This window comes from Balaenoptera ricei, chromosome 1, assembly GCF_028023285.1.
Source record: "Balaenoptera ricei isolate mBalRic1 chromosome 1, mBalRic1.hap2, whole genome shotgun sequence".
Lineage (NCBI taxonomy): Eukaryota > Metazoa > Chordata > Mammalia > Artiodactyla > Balaenopteridae > Balaenoptera > Balaenoptera ricei.
In genome coordinates, this window is record NC_082639.1 from 27,266,004 (window position 1) to 27,290,154 (window position 24,151).

General features: G+C 51.6%; 1 protein-coding gene across 1 annotated transcript in view; it reads right to left on the bottom strand.

The window, feature by feature from the left end:
- The window catches only part of CSMD2 (CUB and Sushi multiple domains 2), a 658,022-nt gene extending 639,373 nt beyond the window's left edge, over positions 1-18,649 (bottom strand). Inside the window, exon 1 of the mRNA XM_059896727.1 lies at positions 18,448-18,649. Coding sequence (XP_059752710.1) covers positions 18,448-18,649 — 202 coding nt within the window. The remainder of the gene's footprint in view (positions 1-18,447) is intronic.
- Positions 18,650-24,151: the final 5,502 nt, after the last annotated feature.

The following is a 24,151-nucleotide window of genomic DNA, read 5'->3' on the forward strand; positions in this document are numbered from 1 at the left end:
TGAGAGGGGAAGAAAGGCGTGGCAGGGAAGGTGCAGAGGAGGCACTGGACAAGATCAGGGCCCTGTCTGGGGTTCCCAGACCCCTACGGGTCTTCAAAGGCAGTAATGAGAGTTTGTGAGCTACTTTCAATACTTCAAAGAGCCTAACAGAAACTGCATTTATCCACCATCAAAATGCCCAGGCAAATAAATGCCAAGTGTCTGCTTCGGGCTGGAACTCGTCCCAGTCAGTGAGGTCACGCTTGCCCTTTGTCCATTCTGATTGGTGGGATGGAGCCGGGGCCCTCTGGGGGCCCCACAGGCTTGAATTAAGGGATGTTGTTTTCCCCAGCCCCTCTGCCTACGGCCTCCTGAGAAACCTTAGTCCCTTGGCAGGACTGTCTGCTGCTTTGAAAGGAGAAATGCAATGAGGTGCATTTGGGAATGAATGGGAGTGTCTCAACCATAGATAAAGGGAGTAAGAGTGAGTTCCCAAGAAGATGCCTTTTCCCAGGGCAGAAGATCAGAACCACCCATGTTAGAAATCAGGGCGTCAACTCAGACAACGTGTGAGAAACGAAGGAAGGCTGAGGCCACGAGAAGGTGGGAAGGGGCCTGGGGCTCTGGAACAGAGAGCTGAAAGGTAGGAAGGAGGGGCTTTCCACAGGTTGGATGTGGCTTTGCCCGCCTCCGCCTCCGTGTGAGGGCAGAGCGGAAGGAAGCCTGGGTCTCCTGCACTTGTTCTGACCCCGTGGCACAGTTTCCCTGTAACTGCTTCGGGGTGGGTGGGATGTGGGGAGAGAGCCGATCAGGGCCAACGGACCCAAAACAACTGGCAGTTACATATTTCTTTTAGGAATAAAAATGGGGAGGGCTTCCCTGCTGGTGCAGTGGTTGAGAGTCCGCCTGCCAATGCAGGGGACACGGGTTCGAGCCCTGGTCTGGGAGGATCCCACATGCCGCGGAGCAACTGGGCCCGTGAGCCACAATTACTGAGCCTGCGCGTCTGGAGCCTGTGCTCCGCAACAAGAGAGGACGCGATGGTGAGAGGCCCGCGCACCGCGATGAAGAGTGGCCCCCGCTCGCCGCAACTGGGGAGAGCCCTGGCACAGAAACGAAGACCCAACACAGCCAAAAATTAATTAATTAATTAATTAATTTAAAAAAAAATTGGGAAAAGAATCCATGCCCCTTTCGATAAATGCAGACTGGTGGAAACAGTGCCTTGATATACAAGTTTCTTGGGAGGAACTCGGAGAACAGGAGCGCGTCCCCAGTCATAACAAAGTTGGGCTGTGTTGGGAGAGGGAGACATTTAGGAGCCTGGCCCCCTTCCTCTCACCACGCAGCCTCAGCCCACAGAGGAGGGGAGATCTCCCTTTGCCCCAGGGGGCAGGGACACTGGACTAAAAGGCAAAGCATGTCCACCAGATGCCCCCCGTCCTACCTAAAACCTGTGCGTAGAGCAAGCCTGTCATTCTCATGCTGAGAGCTGGCTGGGAAAGGGGGCGTTGAGTGTACGCTGTAGACCCTTTCCCAGTCCTGATTCTGCCAAGGATCCTGAGTGCTCAGTTCCCTAGATTTACGCTCACAGTGGGACGTGAAAGGCACCACTGGGCTCAGGCCTGAGCCACGCTCTCCAACATGATGGACCAAAGGCCAGTGCCTCGAGGGGTGTCAGGCACATGCCCAGCTATTAACAAATGAATCAGTACTTTCCCTTCCCCTCAACTGACATTCTTTGTCCTTACAGCCCATCAGTCAGAACCCTGGAAGGGAGGGGGTGATAGGAACAGCTGTCCATGGCATATCAGCTTCAACTCCCAAGACTCACTCTCATCCCAAGAGCTTCAGAGTCTTTGCTACTTCTTCAAGGGGCGCCAACTTCTCACTGATCTTTGTTTTATCCTTCCCCTTCCATCCAGAGAGTAAAGCCGCTCTCCTGTGTCTCTCTTACCGAACCGTGCACCATCAACTGGAGGAAGACAAGAATGGCTGTGGGAGACCAAACTGTTGCCACTGTCAAGGCCAGAATGCTGGGTCCCAAGTGTCCAGGAGCAAAGATTGAGGCCTGAGCCTCAGCAGCACTAGTGAGATTGTGGGGAGGCTGGAGAGCTATTTGGGAGGTAGAATCCACAAGATTTGACCAGTGAGAGGGAATGGGTAGGGGTGGAATTCAAGGACGATGCCCAGGCTTCTGGCTTAGGAAGATGCATGGAGGTGAGACACAAAAGAATACGGGATGGTGAGACTGCTGGGGGTAAGGGGCGTGACACAGGTGACAACAGAAAGGAAGAATTCAGTAGATGGCATGCTGAGTGCGGGGCCATGGATCGGCCGGGTGGTATGTGGCTCTGGAGTTCAGAGGCAAGGTCTTCACCTAAATGTGGGATGTGGAGATTATCAGCATTTGGACAGTGGCATAAAGCCACGGGAAGAAATGAATGTAGAATAAAAAGAGAGGTCAGCTAAGGCTTGGGAACACCAATACGACAGCAAATTTTAAATGGGAGGAAATGATGAGCAGTGTCAGATGCTGAAGAGGGGAGGAGGCAGATGGAAGGGCAAGAGGCAGGCTGTGGAAAGACCAAGAAAGGTCTAGAAGCGGAGAGAGAGGCTTGGATTTGGAAAATAGGAAGTCATGTGGTGCCCTGGGCTGGAGCACTTCCGCCGGAGTGGGGTGTGTGGAAGCCAGATGACAGGGGTTGAGAAGTACATAGGCAGACACACTCTCTCAGGAAGCCAGACCAGCAAAGGAAGGAGAGAGACGGGGTGACAGTCAAAAGCAGGTGCAGAGTCAAGGAAGGGGTGGTGTTTAGTGTGTTTTTTTTTTTTTTTTTAACAGATATTTTTATTAATTAATTAATTTATTTATTTTTGGCTGTGTTGGGTCTTTGTTTCTGTGCGAGGGCTTTCTCTAGCTGTGGCAAACGGGGGCCACTCTTCATCGCGGTGCGCGGGCCTTTCACTGTCGTGGCCTCTCTTGTTGCGGAGCACAGGCTCCAGACGCGCAGGCTCAGTAATTGTGGCTCACGAGCCCAGTTGCTCCGCGGCATGTGGGATCTTCCCAGACCAGGGCTCGAACCCGTGTCCCCTGCATTGGCAGGCAGATTCTCAACCACTGCGCCACCAGGGAAGCCCCTAGTGTGTTTTTAAGATGAAAACAAAGTGTGTTTCTGGGCTAACGGAAAGGAAACAGAGGAGGGAGGGGTTAGAGAAATGGGAAGCAGGGACGCCAATTAGCCAATTACAGCAGCAACGTTCCTGGGTAGCGCAGGGCACAGTATCCTTGGGGCTTTCCTACCCAAATTCAGCGGCAAGGTTCATGCAGTTGTTTCCTTTAGTGTCAATTTTTCTGTGATGTAGGAAACACGGTTGTTCAGGAGGATGAGTGGGTGAGGCTGCCCCAGAGATGAGAACAGTCCCAGATGGAGCCGTGGTTCAGGGCGGCACAGAGCCAGAGGAAGGACACACCAGGACTGAGCTGAGTGGGAGAGGCCAACAAGAGCCGGATCAAGAGAAAAGAGAGGAACAAGGTTGGGTCAGATTAACTTCTAGGTTCAAAATCTGAGGCCTGGGGACATTGGGTGGGTCCAGATACACACAAATTTACCCTTTACCACCTTATCTGACCCGAATCGCCAGACTGATCAGTTCATTTTTTTTACTAAGGTGTTAATAGCTAACACTTCTCAAAAAACTGACTTCTAACAATGGCTTCGAACTCAAAGATTCCAGCAACATCAGGATCTTCCTGAAACGCAGGCTGGCACAAAGCAGCTATCCCATTGCTCTGCATCAAAAATTTCCACCACCCCCTTGCCCAAGCCTCTCAGCAATTCTTCACCTTAGGACATCAGCTGTATCTGATACAGCAACAGAAAACAGAAAGGAAATCTGCATTGTGTCTCTGCTGCTCAGAAAGCAGCTTCCAGGGTGTTCAGTTGGACCTGACAACCACCTGGTGAGCATTCATGCATTCAGTCAATACTGACTGAGCGTCTACCATGCTCCAGGCACGGTCCTAGGTGCTGGGGACACAGCGGTGAATAAAAGAACCCAAACGCTTGTCAGTGGGGCACAGATTTATGTGGACAAGGGTTAGGAAAGCTGCATGCTGACAGTCAGGCAAACATAGACCTTTACAGGCAGGACAGTGAAGCTGCAATTCTATGAAGCTTCCTGGCAAAGCCTTGGACCACACTTCGGAAACCAGAGGTCTAGTGATTCCCAAATTCATCTGATCATGAAATCTTTCTCTCTCAGGGCACTCATTTAATAGTCCCTACCCGACTTCCTGAAACCCAAGAAACACTTGGCCAAATGAATGAATGAATGACCCCCTCCACCCCCTTCCCCCCGACCCCCTGGCCTCCCAGAGTCTCTGTACTTCTGTACTTCCTGTCTTAGCATCCTTATTTGCATAACTGGCCCTTTGCCTCGGTTTCTCTGCAGAGTCCCTGGCTCCTCACAGGGACCACAGACTCCCTAAATGTCCATCCACTGGGCTAGAGCCCCTCCCCTGGCCGCTGAGTCCTCCTCCAGCCAGGAACAAACCTGGACGCCTTGGCCTCACCCTTGGGAGCCCTCCCCGTCTGCCCTGACCCTGACCACGACTGGCCACCCCGCCTTAGCCTGCCTGCTTCGCCTCTGTCCTAAAATGCAGCTGGCTCCCACCAACAGGCCCCAGGAAAATGGCACTTCAGTGCTTTGTGTCCGCTCTTCAAGTATTAAATCTGGAATAATAGGAGTTAGTACACAAGGAAGTTGCGGATAAGACTCCACTGAGTGCCCTGCTTTCTCACCTAACAAATCAGGGCCTGGTGGAAGGACGTGGTAAATCAGGAGCTCAGAGCTGTCAGGCCCACCCTGACCAACAGGCCTTTTGTTAGGTGTGCTGAGCAGTTCAGGTATGGGATGCAGGCCTGTGGGGCTGGTATGCTTCCCCAGCCTCTTCTTGGGGGCCACCGAATCTCGGCAGCACTAATCTGGTCACCTCTGGGGTCCCAGCTCCACCAGGGCAGAGCTGAGAGGAAAGGAGTGGGGAGGGCGAGCAGGAAGCCCTTCCTCTGTCGACTCCTGGGTGAGGTCAAGGCCACGGTCATTGCAGAGGAGTGGATGGCTGAAGGCCCATCTCCTCTGGGCTCCACCTTCAGGCTTCCGGAGCTGTTTGCCTAAGAGGTTCCTAGACAGACTTAATGTGCATAATAATAATAACAGGAACTTATTAGGGATGTAGCTTCCACACCCTGCTCCGAGATACTCCGATTCAGAAGATCCAGGGAGGGCCTGGGAATCTACATTTGTAACTGAGAAACCTGGGTACAACAGTGGTTGTTAAGTCTGTGGGTGCCAGAATCAGACCAGGTTTAAATCCAGGCTCTCTCCCTCCCTGTTGTCTAGTCTTGGGCGAGTAACTTAATCTCCTTAAATCTCAGTTTCCTCAACTGCAAAATCATCACCTTCTTAGGACTGCCACAAGGTTTAGGGAGGGGAAAGTACAGCTCTCAGCATCTCCCGAGTGTTCCCTAAAGGACCGATTCCAGCTTCCATGATAATGATGCTGATGGAGGGGCATGCAAACTTGACATCCCCCGACACAGCTTCCTGCCTCAAGCCTTTGTCCAGGCCACTCCCTCTACCGAGGACCTCCTACCCCCATATTATCCTCCTCCGAAGGACGCCTGCTCACTCTTGAAGAGCCTGCTTAACACCCCTAGGTGAAGCTTGCCCTGCTGCTCCTCCCCCTCCTCTATTCTCAGAGTTTCCTGGGCCTTTAGGAGCCTGTAACTGTCCTTGAGGAAGGCACTTGGTTTTAGATGGTATTTGTATCCCTGACCCCCAGGCCAGGGCCACTGCACTGGGTGCTCAGTGAATGTTCAAAGGACCCAGCCCCACTGGTCCTAAGCAGATGGGAGCAGCTAAAAGCCTTGAAAATCCTCCTTGCTGACAGAGCTGGTGGGCTGAAGCCTGGCTAAAGGAAAGGCCATGGAGGGGGCAGGTCCTAGGTGAGGAGGGGGTGGAGGCAACAAGGTCAAAGGTCAGGAGGAGGCTTAAACTGATGGTGAGGCTGGGGGTGGGGGAAGCATGACTCTACAATGAGAATGAAGAGTCTTGGTGTCAGGAAAATAATAGGACTGGGAAAAGAAGGGAGCAGGAAAGGAAAGGGGCAGGAGGTAACTGGAGAGGTCAGAAGAGGAGAGGAGGTGGACCAGGGGATGCAGAACGACCAGAATGTGGAGGGGCGCACACGACCTGGACAAGATAGAGTACAGCAGGTCTCCCCAGGAGACGGGATGCTGAAACAGCCTGTGGAGTCATCCCCGAGCAGGTAGATTAACTATTTGAACTTTCTTTCTTGCAGAAAGTTGTGGGATGTTCTCACCGAGGCAGGATTAACAGAACTGTGATTTACAATCCACAGGTTATTACGTGGGTTTCATGGACTTTTGACAGTTCTGTGGATGTTTTACCCTCTCTGGGAAGGTGGAGAACAGGGTAAAAAAAATGAGGAAGGAAGAGGATGCCCTCATCTCCTTCTTGCTGACCTCTCCCCGAGGGGCACCAAGACCTGCCTTCCCCAGCAGTGCCCTGGTCCACACCCTGCCCTCATCATCACCGCATTCCTTGAAGACCTGCACCAGCCAACCAAGCTGATGGGGCCACACCCCTGCTCCAAACCCTCTAGACTCTTCATTGCCCTTATTCGTCACACTGAGCTACTTCCAGACCTTGAACATGCCTCACTTCCACCTAGCCATGAGCCTGTACAGGTATGTTTCCATTGTTGGAATCCTTCCCTCTCTTGCCTCTCTTCATCTGCCCTCTGCTATCCATCCTGCGAGTCTCAGCCTAAACATCACTTGCTCTAGGAGACTTCCCTGACCCCTGGAGTCTGGATAGTTACCCCTCTTTTTTTCTACCTGTGGCAAAATATATATAACCTAAAAGTGACCACGTTAACCATTTTTAAGTGTACAGTTCAATGGCGTTAAGGTACTTCACATTGTTGTGCAACCACCACCACCATCCATCTCCAGAACCCTTTTCATCTTGCAAAACTGAAACTCTATTCATTAAAAAAACAACCCCCCATTCCCTTCAATCCCCCAACCCCCAGCCCCAGCGACCACCATTCTACTTTCTGTCTCCATGGATCTGACTGCTCTGGGTACTTCATATAACTGGAACCATACGGTATTTGTTCTTTTGTGACTGGCTTATTTCACTTAACATAATGTCTTCAAGGCTTATCCAAATTGTACAATGTAGAATCTCCTTCCTTTTTAAGGTGGAATAATATTCCACTGTATGTAGATGCCACATTTTGTTTATCCATTTATCCATCAGTAGACACTTGGGTTATTTCCACCTTTTGGATATCATGACTAACGCTGCTATGAATATGTGGGCAGCTGTCTCTCTTATGGACCCTTATCTCTGAAACTTGTCTATGGTCCCCAATGCCTCTGAGAGCTCAGGCCCAGCACAGGCCCTCTATGAACGCCTGCTGAAGGGCTAAGTAAACCCTCACATTCTCTAAGTGTGGCACCCATCCAGTAATTTATTTGTAGTTTAACTGGCACCTTCTAAAACAGTGCCTTGAGCCAGAAGAAAGACCTCCTATAGGAACTGGGGTCCCAGTATGGACAGGAAGGCTTTGGGACTGCTCAAAGCCCTCCATACAGAGAGTCAGCCCTGGAGAAGGATGGGCTCAGGTGGGCTTGGGAGCCCACCCTGCCCCTTAGCTCATCAGGGCACCCGTATATCTCAACTTCTGCCTTCCACTGAACATTGATGAATCTGACTACCTCAAAATGAAGCATCTCTGTCCAAAGAAAAACATCATAAACAAAACAGACAGATGAAAGATTGGGAGAAGTTATCTGTAATCTCTAAAACTGACAGAGGGCAATACATGGAATATAAAAGGAACTCCTGAAAATCAAACCCAGATTTTTCTAAATTAAGACAGGAAATCCAATTTAAAAATAGGAAAAGAATATGACTAGGCAATTCACAAAAAGAGAAGCTCAAATAGCTAACAAGCATATAAGAGATATTCAAACTTGCTAGTCATCAGAGAAATGCAAAATAAAACAAAACAACGAGATGGCGCTTTAAACTCATCAGAATGGCAAAAATTAGAAAGGTGGACAATATTAGGTATTGGTAATGACATGGGGAGACAGAAACTCTGGTGCACTCTTGGTGGAAATGAGCCCTAGCTCAGCTGTTCTGGAAAATATTATGGCATATCACAGAAAATCAACATGTTAACTCAGGGATCCCAATCTTCCACTCTGTATAGCACAGAGTTATTCTTACACGGGGTCCCAAGAGAGAATGTACAAGGATGTTCTTCAGAACTTCATGTGTAGTCAGGAGGCGTTACAGACAAGCCAGGGGTTTATTCCCAGGGCGAGTGGATATATACAATGGGATGGATGCACAACTCATAATGCAGTGAAGGACTAGACACATACAAGGAGCAGGGCTAGATCTATAAACTAGAGTGCTAAGTAAATAAAAAGACACTTGATGAAATTTATAGTTCACTATCATTTGTGTAAATTTACATATGCACACAAAACAACCTTACCTATTTTATAAGGATCCATGCATATTTCAAGATATATATAAAATATTTTAGAGTGGGTACTGATGGGAGAAGGCAACAATCGCCTTGGGATTGGGGATAAAGGAAGGAAATTTTTAAAAATAAAAGAAGAAAGGAGCCTTTCATAGATAGATGATCATAAAGTGTCATGATCTGAGGGTAGGTTAATTCCATGTCATGCTCAAAGAAAAAAAAAAAAAAAAGCAGAAACCAAAAAAACACCCAGCAGTGCCTTCCACATGACCAGCAAAACTATCCTTGTTACATTTTCCTCTTTCCATGTTTCTTGGAACAAAATGTCACAGGAGATGTGAGTCCCAGTGGTCCTCAAACACAGGGAATTTCCATCTTGCTAGAGTTAAAAGGCCTCGGGGCAAATCTTGTCCCCCGGATGGATGTGTTAGTGAATATGAAGCCCTAGCAATCACCTCCCCCAGCCTGAGCTCAGTGATGCTGCCCCAGGGTAGGTGGGTGGGTGGGAAGGCAGGAGGCTGCAACAGATGTCTGATGGGCGGTGGATGGGAATTGTCCGTGTCCTCCCTTTCAGTTTCTCAGGATCAGCCACTTGGAGGGTAAGAATGGACAAGGGCCAGGAAGCTGAGTGAATTCACCCTCCTTCATCCACTACCCCTGCGCCCTGAAGCACAGCCAGGCAGGCTGTCTGCAAAGGTAGTGAGATTCGCATCCCTGGCATGCCAAGCCAGCCTGACCACTGGGCAGGATCTCCCATTGGATGGGGCTTACATTGGTGACCTACTCTAAAATCTCTGGATCCTTTTTGTTTTGTTAATTAAATAATGCCAAGTTCAGCATTACATAGACAAGGTGGGTATTATTATCTCCACTTTACAGGCAAGGAAGTCAGGCCCAGGAAGAAGAAATGAGATGTAGAGTCATGACCAAGGCTGGAAGACTAGTTTCCTGACTCTCAGGCCAAATTTTAAGAAACATATCAAATATATCAGAACGTGTTCCTTCCAGCTATGAATCTGCCATGGCTCAGCCCTTCTAGGACTGCACAAATGACAAAGGCCAGGAGAGCAGGGCAACACAGGCCCCTGGGGGGAGGGATGCCATCCTTGAAGGGGCAGTTTTCATGCTAGGAACATTTTATTTTATTTTATTTTTTAATTTTCATTTTATATTGGAGTATAGTTGATTAACAATGTTGTGTTAGTTTCAGGTGTACAGCAAAGTGATTCAGTTATACATATACATGTATCTATTCTTTTTCAAGTTCTTTTCCCATTTAGGTTATTATAGAATATTGAGCACATTTCCTTGTGCTATACAGTAGGTCCTTGTTGGTCATGGACTGAAAATAAATCATTAAACTTTCACCTCCTTTTTGCTGCCGAGTAATGTGCCAGAAGCCCCATGCACCATCACCAAGCCTCACCCAGTCTCTGAGCCGCTCTCCACCTTTGACTCCTACCCCTGACATGGCGATGGAGGAGTTATGAGGGCAGGAGGTGGTAAGACTCAGGCTGGGGTGGGGAGTTAGGCAGCAACCCGCAGACAAACCTCCCGGGGCCTGAGTCGACTCTACCACACTTGCTCATCTCAGAAAGGGTTATCAATCACTCTGCACAAAATGCCTACGCATTCTCTGATAATTCGCTTGTATCTCAAATGGTCTGTTTCAAAGCTTCTGCTTTCTCCCTTTCAAGTTACAACTGTCACACCTGCTTACTTTCAATCAATAAATAGATGTAGCTACTTAATAATGGACCTTACTCTATTGCCTATTTGAAAACCAAGAAGATGGACACATAATTTTTTGAGGTTTCTGGATTATAATTGCACTTGAGTATAAATGAGACATGGGCAGGGAGGAAGGCTATTTGTGCCACAATAGGAGCCCTTATTTTCTGCTCCAGACCACATGGGAGATTCTCAAATAAGTTTCTAAGAGTTATCTTGGTGCTGTCAGTAATTTAACTACACAGACATTACTTTTAGCATCACAAGAGTTCCTTTAACGATGATTTTCAAGGGCAGAATTGACATCTCCTTAGAGCTCGATTCAGTTTAAAATTTTCCAACAATAAGAAACAAATAGGTAGAAAGTGAAAGGCAGTTTCCAGTGGGGAAACTCCTCGAAAGAGGGGACCACAGAGGTGAACCCCTACACTACCCAGAACTTTGCTTTCTGTGGGTACAGCCACCCCGCTAGCTCCAGGGTGGGCACAGTTGCCCTTCTCTGATGTTGGGCTTGACAAGGGCTGCACTGGGGCTCCTGCCTTGTGCCTGGCATATTTCTCTGCTAGGGTTCACGGTGGTGGTCACACAGGACTCCCAATTTCTCCCTGAAGAATGACCCCTAATAGCAGAGACTGGAGCCACCAGCATTTTAGAATCTACACCAGTGTGGAACCAACGGCTGATGGGGACTTTCTATCTGCTAGAAATTTCACAGTTCAGGCAAATGAGGAACTGAGGAGTTCTGGGGAGGAAGATGAAGATGCTACAATAAGGTGAAGCAGGTTAGGTTGTTTCTGGTACCCTCCTTAATTTCCCATTTCCTCACGATGCCCACTCAATTGGTTATATAATCCCACTACATCGCCCAGTATCCCCTCCCAATTCACCCAACCTAAGCCACCCCAACACATCCTAAGTCATCCCCATCTCACCCCATCCCACCACAACTCATTCACTCCACTCTACCATATCCCGATTGTCCCACTCTACCCCAACCCAACTCCACCCATCCCATCTTATCTCATCCCATCCCATCCCATCCCATCCCAATCCATTCTGACCCAATCCTATCCCACTTCACTCCGTCCTATCCCAGTCAATCCCCCGAACACTCTCTATCTCCCAATTCCACCTCAAACCATCATATTTTACTCAATCCTATTCCATTTCATTCCACCACCCATCTCAGTCCATCCCAATTCATTCTATCTGTTCCATCCCAATATACATCCCAACCCATGCTTGATCCTACCCCAACTCACTCCTTCCTACTTCACCTCAGTCCATCTCAAATTATCCTGTTTCTCCAATCCCACCCCATCATATTCCATTCCATCCGCTCCCATCCCATCTCCTGCTTGGCCAGAGTTCTCATTTTTTAATGTATACAGGGCATGACCATTCTTCATGTCATGTGAAACTACATGAGAAAGCCAAAGGACCCCAGAGACCTAAGAGTTAAGTATGTATTGGGGTGGAAGAGGAGGGAAAAAAAGATACAGAATCTCATCTTTATTTTTTTTCAAACAACTTCCAAAATGCTTAATCTATTGATAGGGAATCAAAAGCATGCTCTAAAAAGAGTATGTAATTCTTATTATGTCTTGAATTTGTACAGGCCCCCCAAAACAGAATCTCATCTTTAAAGGTGGGTTATGAAAAGATAGCCCAGGGGGTTGAGCTCCCACATCTAGAAAGAAAATAAATATGAGTTTCATGTTTCTCTTAACTTACAAGAACCAAGAAAGAGCTCTAAGAACCACACCACTATTTTCAAGTTGAGAAACCCACATTGCATAGCCTACCCTTTGCTTTCTGTGGGCCCAACGGGAAGCCGAATTCTATTCAAAGCCAATGAATCCTGAGACACTGTCTCTGTGAGGTGGAAAACTCTGAGGTAACCCTCCATTTTCAGGTTCACCCAGATGTTCCCCTGTTGTCGTGGAAAATCTCTGTAGCAGACAGAGAGGAGGGATTGGGAGGCCATATCCCAGAATGAAACCCAAGGAAGGCAGTGTCAGTGACATTCTCCAACCTCTAGGGGGAGCTAGAGGGTCCGCCCTCTTCACCCCTCTAGGAAGACATGTACTAACATGGGCTGATAGGTGGGTGAGTCGGCCAGGTTCTAAGGAGTGTGCTTTCAGTGGGAGGAGCAGAGGAAAGACTCTTGCTGATGCATCTGGTGGCATCTTAGAGTGGCATAGGATGAGAACTGTTTCTCTTACAGTTCTAAGAGGCTGGTGCAGAAAGCAAGTGGACAATAGTAGTAGCAGTAGAGGTAGTGGCAGCGTTTAACATACACTGAATGCTAACGACAGGTCCGGCACTGTGACAGATGCTTTCCACGAATTAAAAGGATGGGCCCTAGAGTCAGGAAGCCCTGAGGTTCAATCCTGTCTCCTCTCCTATCTGCTCTATAATCTTGGCCAAATTGTTTAATTTCTGAGTCTCAGTCTCTTCCAATGTGATATTATAGTACCTGAATTGTTGTGAGAATTGAATAGGAATGTCTATAATGCACTAAGCCAGCACTCAGTAAAGGAGAGCTATCGTTAGTAATATGTAGAAGGACATAGGGCCGCCTCCCACCTGGGGATGCCCCTTCATCACATCCCACTCCTCCAAGCCCCTTGCCTTGGGAATGTCCAAAAGGACAGTCATAGAGAAAGGGAACCCTGGGCTCCAGAGAACCTGCCTCTGATCCTTTCAACGGGTGTTTATTGAGTGTCTGCTATGTGCTGTGATCTGGGCTACAATGCTCGCCTAAGTTCATAGAGCCTTAGGGAATAAAGGCAGACATTGTCTCATTAAACAAGAAATCCCGATATGTCCTGATGAGTTTTACAATACGAGGAGTTTGACAACCTGGGTTGTGAGAGTTCACAGCAGAGTTCAGTCGAGACTGGTGCCTGAGACTAGAAGCAAATCAAGGACGGCTTTGTAGTCACCTCCAGGAGCTGTGGTGGAGATGGATGGACCATGGCTGCTTGAGGAGTTGGAAGGTTGAGATCCAGGCTCAAGTGCTAAAAGCATCACAGCATAACTGATGGGCACAGCCCAGTGGGGAAAGCAGGACAGCGATAGGCAGCCTGTGTGGAAGGATTCCAGGGGTAGCACCAGCTGGGTCTCCTTAGAACAGATAACAGGGTGGGTACCAGTAAAGGATTTGGAGTCAGGCAGGCCTGGGTTCAATCTCTGGCTGACTAGGGGTGTGGTTAAGTTATGTGTCCTCTCTGAACCTATTTCTTTGTGGATAAAATGGGGAGAATAATATTACTGGCCTCACTGGGTTGCTGTGAGGGTCAAGTTAATACATGCAAGTGCTTGGGTTGCTGTCAGCACATGGTGAGGACTCAACAGACATCAGCTGTTAGTGTCACTCCCCTGGGTACCCAGACAGCTTTCTGAGCAGTGGAGGAGGATATTGGGAGGGTACACAGACTTCCTGGCCGAGTCCTCTGTCCTCAGTGTTCCTGTTCCAACCCCATCTTTCATTCAATGGGCACAATCAATATGTATGTGCTGGGCCTGTTGCATCTCTGATTTCTAATCCCTTCCAAAACACAGGGATGCCTTGTCCCTTTTGCACGCAGGCAGCCTGAGCCTTGGGGAGGTCTGAAGATCAGCTAGTTCTCCAACAAGGAATATCTGGCTCTGCTGAGCCATCAGAGTTCCTAAATCCTGCTGGCGTGACAATGATGATGAAACAGAGGCAGATGAGACACATGAGGCAAGGTGGTGTCGCTGAAGCCACCTGCTGGACTCTTCTGGACACACCCAAACCTTGCAGTGTCCGAGCCCTGGCAATCTGGTTCTCCAGTGCCTTTCCACATCATTCTAGCCTCACCTTCAACAAAGCTACCCTGTCACCAGTCCAAGACATGGTCAACACTCTCTGCTGTGGTCAGTTTCTTTTTTAAAACCACAAACCCACAGCTCAATTGCAAATGGAAATTCAAATCCATACATTGGTGCCTTTCCTGGGGGGGTGGGGGGGTGGGTAATGCTTAGGGCTTGTTCTTGTATTGGTTCTAGAACTTAAGGAGCTATCTTACCAATCTGTGACATTTGGTTCTGGAGGGAAAGCAACTGGGGATCAGGTGGCTTTGTTGTTGCATTACCTCTGCAAACCAACTGGCTTCTTTGATCCCTAAAACTCTTGTTTTAGGCTTATCAGCCCCTAGAAAACTGTCCAAGAAAAAAATATTTTAAAAAATCATCTGGGGCTTCCCTGGTGGCACAGTGGTTGAGAATCTGCCTGCCAATGCAGGGGACACGGGTTCGAGCCCTGGTCTGGGAAGATCCCACATGCCGCGGAGCAACTAGACCCGTGAGCCACAACTACTGAGCCTGCCCGTCTGGAGCCTGTGCCCCGCAACAAGAGAGGCCGCGACAGTGAAAGGCCCGTGCACCGCGATGAAGAGTGGCCCCCGCTTGCCACAACTAGAGGAAGTCCTCGCACATAAACGAAGACCCAACACAGCCCAAAAAATAAATAAATAAAGTAAAAAAATAAATAAATAAGTCAGGAGCTCTTTAAAAAAAAAAATCATCTGCTGATTTAACAACCATCTATCAGCCACCAATTCTATGCCAGGTCCTGAGCTGGGTGCTGGGGATGCCAAGAGAAATAAAGCACTGTCCCTGCCCTCAGGAAGCTCACAGTTCAATACATGAGGCAGATAAATAACTACTTTGAATACAATTCAGTTAGTACTGTCATCAAACACTGGGTATGGTCAGTGCTCCAGTTTTTAAGAGGCCTCTGAAAACAAGCAAAGCAGGGGGAAATTTTTTTAAAATAATTTGATATTTGATTTCTTTTAAAGCAATGAAGTGGTTAGCATGGGAAAAATCAGAACTTGAAACTGTAAGTATAAAAATCCTTATACTTACAGTTGAATATTGCCTTTATTTTAAATTACTTATTAAGGAAATGGGAAGCGTAACAGTCTTTTCAATGCTCAGAGCTGCTCAATTCGGAGAAAAGTAGCCAGGTTTGAGAACATTTGAGAGAATGAACCTGACAGAACTTGATGGCCACCTGATAAGAAAGGAGTTGAGGATGACCCTAAGGTTCCCAGCTAGGTAACTGGGAGGCTGCCAGTACCACCAGCCTGCATGGAGGATACTGGAGGTTAGGTGCAGAGCTAATGAGTTTGTTTTGGAAGGGAAACATCTATGTGAAGATGTCCAAGAGTCAGCCTGTTATACGGGCTGTGTAGATCCAGAGCTTCCGTGGGCTAGGAAGCCAATAGACATATATCGGGAGAAGCATCTTGGCAGGAGAGATCTGTCTGGAAGCTTCAGAGTGTGGTAGTGGAAGAAACGGGCCTGGATGAGCTCACCCAGGGAGGAGTGAAAGGAAATGAGGAAAAGCATAAGGAATGGAACACTGCAGGAAGCCAGACTTTCAAGAGGGGAATAAGTGCTACTATTAGAAACTGGGAAGGAACAGCCAAGAGGTAGGAGAAAAATCAGCCAAGCACAGTGTGCCGGAAGCCCAAGGAAGAGAAATTTTACAAGAAGTAATCCAAAGTGTTCACAGTTCAGAGAGGTAAAGGAAGAGAAAGAAAGAGAAAGCAGATGGGTTTGGCGATTAAGGTGGTCATCAGTGATCTTTCCTAGAGAGTTCCAGTCCTGGGGACAGAAGCCAGTCGGCAGGGAGTGAATGGTCGCAGAGAAAGTGAGTTCAAGACTCGTCTGAAGAGAGTTAACCTGTAAACGAGAAAGAAAGATGGGATGGGAGCTAAAAGGTCAATAGGGCCAAGAAGTCTGGTTGGCTTGTTTTATGTTAGAGATTAAGTTGTTTAGGGAAAACAAAAGACAGGAGACTGATGGATCTATCATCTAGGGGGAGGAGGTAACTGCTGGAAGGTCTCTAGGGAGGCTGGGGGTGGGGGAAGTGTGAGGGCACAGATGGAAGGGGTGAGGGTCCAAGTTGAAGCAGGTAAGGAGGCTTCTCCTTTCAAATCCTATATTCATTTTATCCAGTCATCACTGGGCCAAGGAAGGGAGACAGCGCAGTCCTGAGCATCTTTTAAAGTCAACGGCGTGAAGAGAACACAAAATAAATGTGCTTCCCCCTCTAATGTGCCAAATCCTGCCATCATCTGTCACCAAGTCCACTTCCAAATCTCTGCTGCTGGCAAGGTCAAACACCACATGTAAATGCGGGATGGGAAGCCAGAGCACGCCCACCAGAGAGCAAGCACCCCCTCCCCCAAGCCATTCAGCACTCCCACCCCCAACTTCTCTGCCAACCAAGAAGCTGCAAGCCAACCGATCTCTCCAACGCAGGGTTCCAGCCCAGCCCAGCAGTGTGCAAGCTCCGGCAGTCGGCCTTCTTCTTTCCCTGGGGGCATGACATGCCCAAGGGTCAGCGACAAATCGAGCCAGAAAACCAGCTGGATCATATTAGGGGCAACCTCAGGTCTGCTAAGCCGGAGCAGGGGCCGCTCCTGGACACACGTCTGAGAGGCCTGACAGCCGGTACGAGCGGTACCCCCACCTCTCATGTGGCAAGTCTGGTGACCAGCGGCGTTGTTGTGAACCGTGCAGCCACCCAGTGGGTGTGGGTGTGCGCGAGGCCTGAGCTCCTAGGCGCGCGCACCGCGGGCGCCCCTCTCTGGGTGTCGGCCGCTATGACTCTTAGGGGAACCTGAGAAAGTCCGGTCAAGTAGGGATGGGAGAGCTAGGGCTGGCTCAGGGCGCCCTTCCCGACCAGCAGCCCTAACATTCCCGGCTAAGGAGCTGGCGACACGGTCTGCGGGGACTGGCTCACAAGATGCTGGAGCCCAGAGTGGACAGAAGTGCTCGCCAGGGAAGGGTGGCCGTTTCCAAAAAGGGACCACCTAGAGGCTCGGATGGCTGAGGCCAAGCCTTCAAAGGTTCAATCGGTGGTTTAAAAAAACAATAAACAAGTAAATAAAAAACCCTACACGGCTCCAGGCGGGAGGTGCTCTCAGTCAAAGCCTGGGCAGCAGGTGTTACGGGTTTTCTCCCCCCGTTGGGAGTCAGCCTCCAGCCTAAATAAAAATGCGGCCCCAGGCATCGCCCGTCGGACCCGTCCCCACCCGGGGACACAGAACTTTCTAGGCTGTGGCTACAGCTGAGCCTCGGAGGGGTGCAGGGGGTAAAGCGGGAGGGCAGCAGTCGAGGCCTGTGGTTCCCAGTGGGGACTGGGTTCTCTCCAAGGTCCGCGTGCCTTCCCGGTCCGCAAGCTGCAGCCACACATCAGAGAAGTTCCGGGACTCGCCACACCCGCCAGGTCTGTGCTCCTCCCCGACTCGGTCGCCGGGAGCAGGTCCCGCCGCCCGCGCCGCCGCTGCCGCAGACCCGGCGCTCGGCTGCAGCAGGGCGCGGGAAAGGGCACTTTGGCGCGGAGTGGAAACCGAGGGCAATGTGGCGGCGCGGGGCCTGGCGGCGACACTCCCTCCCCCGCCCTCGGGCGCAACCCCCGCCCCCGCCTGTCCGTCGCTCAGCACCCTCCAGCCCCCACCGGAGTCCTCCAGCTCGGCGTGCTCTGGACCCCCGCCCAGCTGACCCCCCTCCCAGCCCAGAGCGCCCAGGGAGGGGGACACTTGCGGAGGGGGGTGGCGGCCGCAGTCTCCGGGCGGCTCCGGCGGGGGCGCGGGCTTCAGTTGCGAGAAAAATGGGCGGGGGCAGGGAAGGGCAGACCCTGCAGACGAGGAAATGGGGAGGGGGCGCGCCGTTCCGCTCCAGCCCCCAGGACGGGCGTGCCAACCAGGATCGGGAGGCGGGGAGGGCTCCAGGAAAGTTTATCTGGGAAAAGCCTGGCACCTTGGGGGCTGGGAGGCTGAAGAAACTGAAGCCACGGTCCGGGAGCCCCGCAACCCCAGGCGGGGATGGTCTGTCTCCCAGGCCACCTGGCCGGATCCGGCCAAGTTGCGGCTGGGGGTGTGGGTAGCAGTGAGGGTGAGGGTGGCGGGGAGTAAGGGTGAGGGTGGGGGGGAAAGAGGGGGGGCAGAGGCGAGGCTGAGCAGGACGGTGGGCGTTTGGGAGGGCGGGAGGTTAAGGCGGAGGGCGGGGGGAAGGGACAGGGACCGGGTCGTGGATGGGTGGGCTCGGGGCTCGGGTGGGGCGCGCGGCGGCCGCCGGTTCCCCGGCGCGGCCGGACTTACCCGCGGCGGCCGAGGCGCTGAGCAGCCCCCAGCCCAGCAGCAGCAGCAGCAGCGGCGGCGGCGGCGGCGTCGGCGGCGGCGGCGGCGGACGGCCCCAGCGGCTCCCGGCGCCCGGCACAAGCGCCGAAATCCCGGCTTCGGCGCGAGCCCTCCCCGCGGGGCAGCCGCAGCGCCCCTGCTTCCGTCCCCGCGAGCGCGGCATGGCGCGGCCGGCAGCGCCGAGGGAGAGGCTCCCCTCGCAGTGGAGGAGAAAGGAGGTCAGGAGAGCTCTGGAGCTTTTTTCTGCTCGGAAAAAATCCCGGTACGCGGGAGCTCTGAGCTTCTGCGGCTGGAATGAACCAAGTGTCCGCCCGGCCGGGGAGAGGCGCGCTGCGCTCTCGGAAATGACTCGCTCCAATCCCGCTTCGGGGGGTTCGCGCCGGGGGGCGGAGGGGGGGTGAATTATCCCCGGATTAATCACTCCGGAGCCGCTTCTCCGCCGCTCCAAATGCTGGGGGTGGAGGCGCAGCAAAGGAGAAAATATTGGGAGGGGGCGGGTGTTCCTCTTCAGCGCCACCTCCACCTCCAGACAAACCACAGATTACATCTAAAGGGTTGTTTATTCCTGTTTGTTTTACAATTGACCAGTTTCTTTTAAGTTCAGTTCTCTCGTTTCCATTTATAAAATCACCCATTAATACACCCTCCCCCTTACACACACACGCGCACACACACACAGTGATACTGACACACAGACACTCAGGCGCGCGCGCACACACACACACACACACACACACGTACACACACGCCTCTTCCACGTTTGGAAATTAGAATACTGTCTGGGAAAAGGTAACCAAAGAAGGACGCGGTTCCCCAAGTCACGGCTCTTACGAGCTGATCTTGGGTGGTGGCTTTGAACTTGCAATCTGGGGCGTGGGGCGATGCTTACCAGCCCCAGTGGCAGCAGCCTCCTACCCCATCCCAGGAGAAGGGTGTGTGTGCGTAGACCCAGGATTAAGAATTGGAGGGAGGGAGGGAGGGGCGGAGGTGGGGGAACCCGCGGGTTTGGCTCTGTTCTGTCCTTCCCCTACCCTAAGGCAAAATCTCGGGATGGAGGGAGGCGTGCTTGTGTCCGTTGCGGTGGGGGAGGGGAAGTGAGGTTGGTAGAGGAACGGTGCAAGAGTTACTTGTGCAATTTATCCTCAAAATTAAATAACCGGACCCGGCTTCTTCTCATCCTTACCCTCCTCCTCCCAGCCCTGGCCCCAAACCAGACGAGTTTCTCCCAATGGCGAGAGCCCCTTCCCACTTCTTTCCCGCCGCCGCTGCCGCCAGGCCCCAAGGGCTCTGCGCCGGTCCCCACCCGATCCCCCACCCCCACTCGGTCGCCGTCTCTGTCTCGTCTCTCCTAGGCTCCTCCGTCAGTCACGATGGCTCCTTAGCTGTCTACGCCAAACTCTCCGCGAGAGGGAACAGACGCTACGGGGGGGGGGGGGGGGGACCAGGAGGGGTAGGGCCTGGGGAGGAGGTCCCCCCCGGCGCGCGGGGTGGAAAGGCACTAGCCGGTGAACACCCTCCCCCTTTGCCCGAGGCACCCGGGAGAGGCTGCGCTAGGGGCGTAGGGGGGTTGGCAAGCCGGAGCTCTAGTGTCTGCGAGCCCAGGGGGGCAATGGCCCGCGGTCGGTGGGAATATTCCGGGAAAGAGCGTGGAAAGGGCTATGGGGCTGACGACCGGAGTGGGGAAGGCGGCGGACAGGGCCGGAGGAGTGGATGCTTGTCCTTGCCCCCCAAGAAAAACTTGCTGTGCGGAGCCGCGATCTCCCGATCTCCCAGCTCCCTTGATGCCCGGCTCCCTCCTCCACCTCAAGTTGTTCCGGTTTCCCAGTATGAGCTCATCCCGCAGCTGGGGCGCCAGCCCGGTAGCCCCGGGCCGGTGAGCGTCCTCAGAATCGCCGGGCCCCTTCCCCACCCCCAACAGGCCGCCTTTCTCGCCCCTCCCGACGCCGCCTCGCTGGGTGCCAAGAACCGACCGAAACGGCCAGAACTCCACAGTGAAAGGCCTGCTTTATGTCCCCGGAGCAGCGAGGAGGGGGCTTGCCGCTTCCCATTGTCCAGGCCCAGCCCCCAAAAGAGAGGGCTCAGCCAGCCAAGCCTTGGCCTTCCCGCCAGCGCTGGAGAGAAGGGAGGGGCTGGCTGGGCCATTGGTGGGTGGCAGCCTTGGGGGTGCTGTTGGTGGGATCTTCCCTGGGGGAAAGCCCTGGCTCATGAGCTTGGGCCTCTCCCCTCTCCTGCCAGAGGGGTCGTCGAGCTCCAGCGGGCAGAGCCCTCCCCTGCAGCCCACAGCTGGGCAGGAGGGAGTCTGGGCTGCTCTGTAATTCTGGGGCTCCAGGCCAGTGGGCTTCCCCCACTCCCTCCTCAGCCCCAGCACTTTGCTCTGTGGCTGCAACCCACAGCTGATGTTTACCCCGGAACCCTCCCCGGCAATGGGACATTTGTCATCCTTCTCCCTGGGGGCCGTGGAGGGCAGGGACACCCTTTTAATTCCTGACACTGGCCCAGCTACTCACTTCCTCCACCATTCCTCCCTCCCTCTGATCTATCTGTGTCCACATATACTTACTGAGGCCTCCTGAGTTCTGGGCCCTGTGCCAGCCTGTGCTGTGGGCAATGAAGAGATGCACAGTGTGCGGTCCTGCATGGGAGGATGCGGGGCACAGATGGAAACCCCCCCACAGCCCAGGCAGTGCTGATCTGATCGCCAGGACGGAAAAGGCATGTTACAGACAGTAACAAAGGCACATCAAGACAGGAAGCTTTTCTTGGACTTGGGGGATCATAAGGCCAATTTAAGGAGGGAAGTAAGATTTGGGCTGGACCCTGAAGCCTGGATACGTTGACGAGGTGAAGATTGATTTACTCAGCAAATAGTAATTGAGCATCATTACATGCCAGCCACTGTGCTAGATAAACACACTTGAGTGAACTGTCCCTGGCTTGATGAAGGCAGGTGATAAATAAACAATTATATATAAAGTAACTCATCAAAGATGCTATAAAGAAAAAGTTCATAGTTGCTGTGAGAAGGGCTACACGGGGCATACCTTAAATAGGTGGTCTGGGGAGGCCTCTCTGAGGTGGTGACCTTGAAGGTGGGATTGAAAATTAAGCTAAACAGCCACGCAAAGAGTTGGGAAAAGGAAGGGCAAAGCCCTGAAAAGGGAGGGGGTCTGGGATAGGCGGCTGGGTCTGGGTCAAGGTGAATAAGAGGGGACCCCTAAGAGATGAGGGAGGGGATGGGACCAGAGCCAGATCATGCAGGGTCTTTTAGGGGCTGATGAGGAGATTGGATTTTAGTCTTAAAAAGGGGGAAGTACAAGGTGTATTCATTTGCTAGGGCTGCCGCCATAACAAATAACAAAGTACCACATACATGTGTGGCTGAAACAACAGAAATGTATTGTCTCAAGGTTCTGGAAGCTAGAAGTCCGAGATCAAGGTGTCTACAAGGTTGGCTCCTTCTGAGTTTGCTCTCCTTGACTCGTAGATGGCATGTCTTTTCCCTACATCTTTACATTGTCTTCCCCCTGTACATGTCTGTGTCCAAATTTCCTCTTCTTATAAGGACACCAGTCATACTGGGTTAGACCTCACCTTACAGATTTAGTTTTAACTTAATTACCTCTTTAAAGCCCTGTCTCCAAATATAGTCACATTCTGAGGTCCTAGAGGTTAGGACTTCGACATAGGGAGGGACAGAATTCAGCACATAACAGGAGGAGAGGTCTTTACAGATGGAGGGAAGAGAGAGAAGAAATGCATGACAGTCAGAAAATAGATTTAAAGAGATGTCCATCAGGCTGCGTGGAGTGTGATTGCTTTATCAAGAAGTAGTCTGAAAAGGTGCACGGCTCTGAAGACCAGAGATGGGGACCCTGAACATTTGCAGGCCAAGGGAGAGGCAGGGGTCCAAGAGATAATAATAGCCCTCCCCTCTCTAGCCTAGGAGAGTGTGACTCTCAGCCCAGCCCCCAGGGCTGGCTCCCTGCCTACCCACTCCTGTCTCCCCAGGAGCAAGAGGCAGCCATGGGTCAAGGTCTCTCCACAGTATCACATTGCAAAAAGCCCAATGTGGTGTGGTGACTGGCCAAGATAAGCCTAATACCCAGATAAGATCAGAGTTGGTTTTAGAAAGAAAACAAGGCCTGGTGCTCTGGAGAACTTGGCCTGATTCAAGTAGGGGCTGCACTCTTGATGCCCTGAAAGTTTCATTCTGACCTAAGAAGAAAATAAAAGAACCTGCTGAAGCCGAGAGAGAGAAAATGAGCCGGCAAATGGATGCTCTAGTAACGAGGGCAGAAATGGAAGCTGAGGGCTGAGTAGCACGGCAGAGAAGGGCTACAGAGCAAAGGCGAGGGCTCAGAGGAAAAGCCTGGGGTCTGAGTGGAGGGTGGGGATTTTAAAATGATGAACGCGATGGGACAGAAGCTAGTATTTCCCAAGAGCAAGGCTGTCACCGTAGAGATGACAGTGATCTGCTTCCCAAGGAAAGGTGACAGAAACGGTTCAGGAAGAAAAAGCCCAGGACAAACTTGGGGGGGAGGCTGTGGGAGCCCCACAACCAGGAGGGGGATGTGAGAAGGGCCCACAGTCTGGGCCATTCCTCCAGTGCTACCAAATGCTGGGACCATCGAATTCTAGCATTTCCTGCAGAAAATCCTGTGTTTGTGAAACAAAGAAAGGGACAGAACTCGAGTCAGTGGCAAAAGAGGTCAAATGTTTCCTCTGCTTGTCAGAGGCCATAATCCACAGGAGAGGGGCTATGCTCGGCTCTCATCTCTACTTGAAGTTCCTCCAATCAGCTGTGCTATCGTAGCCCCTACGCCTTCACTCACGCTGCTTCCACTGAGTGCGATACCATTCCTTCTCTCACTGTGCAGAGGAGATGACTCCTAATCACTCAGTTCAAGTGTCACCTCCTTCAGGTAGCTTCTCCTAACCAGCACCCGCAACACACACCCTCTGCTTAGTTAGATGCCCTTTGCAGCACGGCCAGCTAGCTGGACATCAGAAAGGTACGCCTCCCCTTCCATTGTATCGAGCAATGGTTCTCCACCAGGGGTGATTTGGCCCCCACGGGCCATTGGGCAGTGTCCACAGACATTTTTGGTTGTCACCACTGGAGGGTGCTATTGGCATCTAGGGGGTAGAGATGGTGCTAAACACCTTACATGCCCAGGGAAGCCCCCCTCCACCCCAAAGGTTTATTTGGCCAAAAATGTCAATAGTGCCGATTTATCACTGAGAAGTTGCTGCCTAGCCAGGACTACACTTTCCAGCCCCCTTTGCAGTTGGGTGCAGTCATAAGACAAGGGTTCTTGCCCAAGGAATGTAAGCAGAAGTGATGTGTGTGTCACTTAAAGGCTTACCCCATAAAATCCTCCCACCCTTATTCCTCCATTTGCTGGCTGGATACAGAGCATTTGGGGTCCCTAGGGGATGGCAGAGCCATGAGATGGAAGAAGCCTGGATCCCAAATCACCCTGTAGAGAAAAGTCACCCACCAGTTTGGGACACTTGAATTGGACTGTTAGGTGAGAAGCGACTTTTAACAGCAAAAAGACACCAAAATATTGAGGTGTGTTACAGCAGCTAGCAACACCGTCGTACACCCCTCCATGCTTTTTCTGCAGTATCATTTGCTTACTCCTCACTCATTCTTTTATTT